At 45.6% G+C, this 4,844-nt stretch overlaps 1 protein-coding gene and 1 long non-coding RNA gene across 2 annotated transcripts in view; both read right to left on the reverse strand.

The window, feature by feature from the left end:
- The window catches only part of LOC110011616, a 1,057-nt gene extending 877 nt beyond the window's left edge, over positions 1–180 (reverse strand). Inside the window, exon 1 of the long non-coding RNA XR_002286661.1 lies at positions 47–180. This is a non-coding gene — a long non-coding RNA (uncharacterized LOC110011616). The remainder of the gene's footprint in view (positions 1–46) is intronic.
- On the reverse strand, positions 2,571–3,314 carry LOC105155892. Its single transcript, XM_011071876.1, has one exon. The coding sequence runs from the start codon at positions 3,312–3,314 to the stop codon at positions 2,571–2,573; it is 744 nt and encodes a 247-aa protein (XP_011070178.1).

The raw sequence follows: 4,844 nt of genomic DNA on the forward strand, positions 1-4,844 counted from the left end.
TATTACCTGAGTAGGACTTTAACTGAAAATGAGTTGAAGCACTCACCCGTTGAGAAAGTCTGCTTAACATTATTTTATGCCATCAAGAAATTGAGGCATTACTTCGAACGTACTCCATAAGGCTTATCTCTCGTGCTGACTCGATCAAGTTTTTGATGTTGAGACCCGTGCTCTCCGCAAGAATGGAAAAGTGGTCCATCATATTCAATCAATATGAGATAAAATTTGTGCCCTAAAAAGGCGTCACAGGACAAACTCTTGCCAACTTTCTAACTGACCACCCTATGCCCCCTGAATGGTGGATATCTGATGAATTTCTAGACAAAGACGTCTTTTCTGTTGAAATCCTCCTGGCATGGATAATATTTTTTGACGAGGCAGTACGATCCAATGGTGCAGGGGTAGGAGTCGTCTTCATTTTACCAGAAAAATAAGTATTGACCTACTCCATTGTTCTGAGTGAGCTATGCTCTAACAATGTCATTGAGTATCAAGCCCTGATCCTCGGTCTTCAAATGGCTTTGGAGATAGGGATCATAGAAATAGAAGTCTACGATGAATCAAAGTTGATCATCAATCAACTCCTGAACATATATGCAAATGAGCTAATACTTTAGGGGATGTCTGCTTTCAACCCTTATTTTCTTTTCCCATATTAATAATTGGATTTGTAGCCTATTTTTATTCTTTTCTTATTGGATAAGTAATTATTTGAGAAATCAAATATGGTATTCATTGTCTTTATTCATTATAGTAAAGTGGCTTCTCATTATTCTTTGATTTTATTATTTACTGAGAATGCATTTTTATTTTCTATGCAAAGGAAAGAAGTCCATTCTTTTCTTTGGGTGAAATGTTAGTTTTCATTCATTCAAGAATATTTACAGTGTACTCCGGGCATACCTAGAAAGATACAGGAAATCCCACGCTAAAGATTAAGTAACAATCAAACCATGTGGGAAAAGTGTCAAAAGGAGCCTATACAATGTGATCTTGATTGAAATAATAAGCCTCTCGGGATAGGGTGTTGAGCCCTCAAAGATGACTTCATTGCGATGCCTCCAAAGGGTGTAGACCGTGCATGCCAAAGTGAGATGTTGCGCTTTGTTCTGAATGGAGGAACCAGTTTTCTCCTTCTTGAGCCATTTGACTGCACTGTGGAGGGTGGACATACTCCGGCTAATGCCAAGCCATTGTCGGATATGTGATCAAACGAAGTTGCTGAACGCACACTCAAAGAAAAGGTGCTTGGCCGATTCCTTGGCGTTGATGCACAGGGAAAACAAATCCTCCTCTTGGAGGAACCCAAGTCTGTCCCTTGTTGCTAATCTGCTGCGTAAGCCAATCTACAAGATGAATGAGTACTTCGGTGGGATGAAAGCCTTCCAGATAGACGCTTTCTAAGGCTGACTCACGAGTTTCTGCCTAAAATACTCATAAGCTTCGACATTAGGAGACCCTTTATGGTAGACCATCCCGTCATTTGTTCAATTGCTGCCTCTGGTAACCCAAATGCGGTGACCACCCTATTACGAATTTCAGTAAGCCATTGAAGGAGTGGAGAATCTCCCATCTTCGATTGCCAGTCCCAAATCGAAGCACCTCTAAGGTAAACACCATTGACCCACTGCACCCACAACGTTCTGCCTTGCGGTGGATGTTCCATAAGACACGGGCAAGGAGCACAACGTTCCATGACTGAATGTGCCGAATACCAAGACTTCTTTCTTCATTGGGATGGCAAATGTCCTCCCACGCGACTGGTGCCCTCCTAAAATTCCAGAGAAAATTCTTGCAAAGCCGGTGAATTTTCTCAATAACCGCCGCTGGAAGTGGGAAAACTTGGAGCCAAAAGCACTCCACCCCCTGAATAACTGAACGGATAAGTTCCAGTCGGCCTGCAAAAGTAAGGATTTGGCCGTCCACTTTGAAATGTAGTTGGCAATTTGATCCACAAGAGGTGAGTAGTTGGTGACTGAAAGTCGCTGTGCCGCTAGTGGAATGCCAAGGAATCTGATCGGCATCTCACCTCTCACAAACTCTGTTCGAGCGAGAATCCCGTCAAGCTCCTCATTTCGGACGCTCGCTGTAAATATGCATGACTTGGAGGTATTGACAGTGAGGCCATGTGCATCCCTAAACTCTTGGAGGCATTCCATCAAGACGTAAATAGATGGAAGGTCACCGCGGGAGAAAAGCATGAGATCCTCGGCAAAGAGGAAGTGTGTGATTGTCAACTTATCGCATTTTGAGTGAAAGTTAAAGTCTGAAGTGGATGTTTCCTCTTGACCAGTCGAGAAAAGTACTCCATACTTAGAAGGAAGAGGGCCGGCAACATCGGGTCTCCTTGCCTTAAGGCTTTCTTCCCCGAAAAAAAACCCATGGAGGGAGCCGTTCAAAGCTAATGAGAAAGATGAAATGCATACGCATTCCATAATTCAAGAAATAAACAGTGGGGGAAAACCATACCCGTGAAGTACTCGAGAGAGAAACGTCCACGAGACTGAGTCAAATGCCTTGCGTAGGTCGACGTTGATAGTACATCAAGGTGAAATCCGTTTCCTCGAGTACTACCGCACCATTTCCTGGGCCAAGAAAATGCTGTCTCTGATATTGCGGCCTCCAACAAATGCAGTTTGACAGCGGTCAATTAAGTGCTCCAATGCGAGCGTGAGCCTGTCCGAGATGATTTTTGTGATGGTCTTGTAGATGATATTGCAGCACAAAATCGGACGGTAGTCTGCAACAGAGGTGGAGTGATCTGATTTGGGCACAAGGACAATGATAGTGTAATTGAGTTGCCGTAGCATCCGCCCACTCCTAAAAAGATTCAAGATGGCCCTACATACTTGATCACCCACAACGTTCCATGCTTTCTTGAAAAAGCATGAGAAATATCCATCTGGGCCGGGAGCTTTGTTGTAGCTAATATGGAAGATGACTTTCTTGACCTCCAACAGCGTAACTGCCCGGCAAAGGTCCACAGTATGCTCAGAGAAGAGATTGGGGCCCCATTCGAACACACCATCATCAACTGGGAGGGTATGAGCCTTGGTGCCCAAGAGTGATGTGTAGTAATCAACGAACTCTTGGGCAATATCCTTAGCAGAAGTGATAATAGTCCCGTCAATTCTAGTGACTGCCGTGATGGAGTTCCTAGCAACGTTCCTCTTCACCATGTCATGGAAGAATTTGGTCTTGCGGTCCCCGTCTTTAAGGTAGTGGATTTTGGCTTTCTGGTAGAAGAAATGTCGTTCGACCTCGACAAGGAAAATGGCCTTCTTCCTGAGATCTCCCAAAGAGTCCCGAAGCATCTCTCGGATTGGATTCAAGCTAATTCTGAGCATCTTGCAGGGCAAGCTCAGCCTCTTTGGCCCTGGTGGAGATGTGGCTGTAGTGCTGCTTGTTGAATGCTTTTAGTGCGCCTTTGAGCGCTTTCACTCTCCTACAAAGGCTGATTTGGGCGTTCCTTCCACATTCAAATTCCATCTCTCTTCAACAGTAGTCAAGAATTTCGGGTGATTTGCCCATTTATTGAAAAAGCGAAATGGTTTTGTCTTAGTGGGTGGATGATCAAAGATAAAAACTATACCCGGAGAATGGTCGGAGAGGCATCCTGGTGGGTTGAAATGGGCGCCGCAATGCAAGCCGGCCTCGAGCCATTCATTGTTGTAGAAGACTTAATCAAGCTTGCACCAAATGGGGTTGCTTTCGCTGTTGGAATACCATGTGAATAAGATCCCGTTGTGGGAGCATCAAGCAATCCGAGAGCTACGCAGCGGTCCACGAAATCCTTAAGTTCATATCAAGTTGGGGCCACTCCAAGCTGCTTCTCTTCGAGAGATTTCATACAGTTGAAATCGCCCATAATGAGCCACGACATGCTCAGTGTTTGTCCCAAATCAGTAAACTTCTCCCACATTCTCCTTCTATTGACAACAAAATAAAGGCCATATGTAAATGAGATATAAAAGGAGAGTTGAGAAGACTTATTCGTGGCACGGCAGTGGATCATTTGGGGCGAGATATCCTCCAAATGAAGGTCGATGACTGCCGGGTTCCAAACCACAAGGATGCGTCTGCCGGCTATGGTGTCAAAGTTGTTGGTTTTGCACCATCCTAGAAATGAGCGGCTAAGAATTTTCGGAATGTTCGATGCTGCAAGCTTTGTCTCTAAAATGCCCAAGAGGCAAAGATGGTTATTCTTGATGAGGTGGGCTACCCCATTGTGCTTGAGAGGCCGATTCAAGCCCCTCACGTTCCAAAAACCAATCTTCATGGGGCTTGAGGGGGGACTCCCCTCCGGCATGGTTCTTTGTTTTGCTACCCTTCGTTGCAATCTTAGCGTTCTTTGTCCCCGGCAATGTATGTTGTGTGGCCGTCAGGGAATTTGGGTCAGTTGACGAGCTCGCTGAATCTACCGATCATTTTCCTTAAGTTTGAGCAGCTGCGGTGCCTTCATGCTCAGCCATCCCTTGTCCGCCTTACCAGCCGGTGGAGAAGTCGGTTGTTGCACCTCCACTGTCGGTTTGGCTGCGGTGTCAAATAACTTTACCCTTATTCCTCCTTTGAACCACCGTCCACTCAGCGGGCATTGGCTTCTTCGCTTCTGTCGGCTTAACAAATGCAGCAGCAGGGGCAGCTGCGGCAGGAACGACCGGTAAGTGGGTGCCTTGGCAGGTCTCCTGCAGGTGGCCGAACCTGTGGCAATCAGTGCAGAACTTTTGCGTGAACTCGTCCACAACCAACTGCTTTCGGGTTATGCCATTGGGCATAACAAACTCCACTTGCTCAACGAGCTTTTCTGAAGTATCAACCTCTACCAAAATTCTGGCGTACGATAC

This window comes from Sesamum indicum, linkage group LG2 (assembly GCF_000512975.1).
Source record: "Sesamum indicum cultivar Zhongzhi No. 13 linkage group LG2, S_indicum_v1.0, whole genome shotgun sequence".
NCBI lineage: Eukaryota > Viridiplantae > Streptophyta > Magnoliopsida > Lamiales > Pedaliaceae > Sesamum > Sesamum indicum.

Excerpts from the sequence above, each read along its gene's own strand:
- LOC105155892 (XM_011071876.1), bottom strand. The coding sequence starts at position 3,314 with ATGCTTCGGGACTCTTTGGGAGATCTCAGGAAGAAGGCCATTTTCCTT.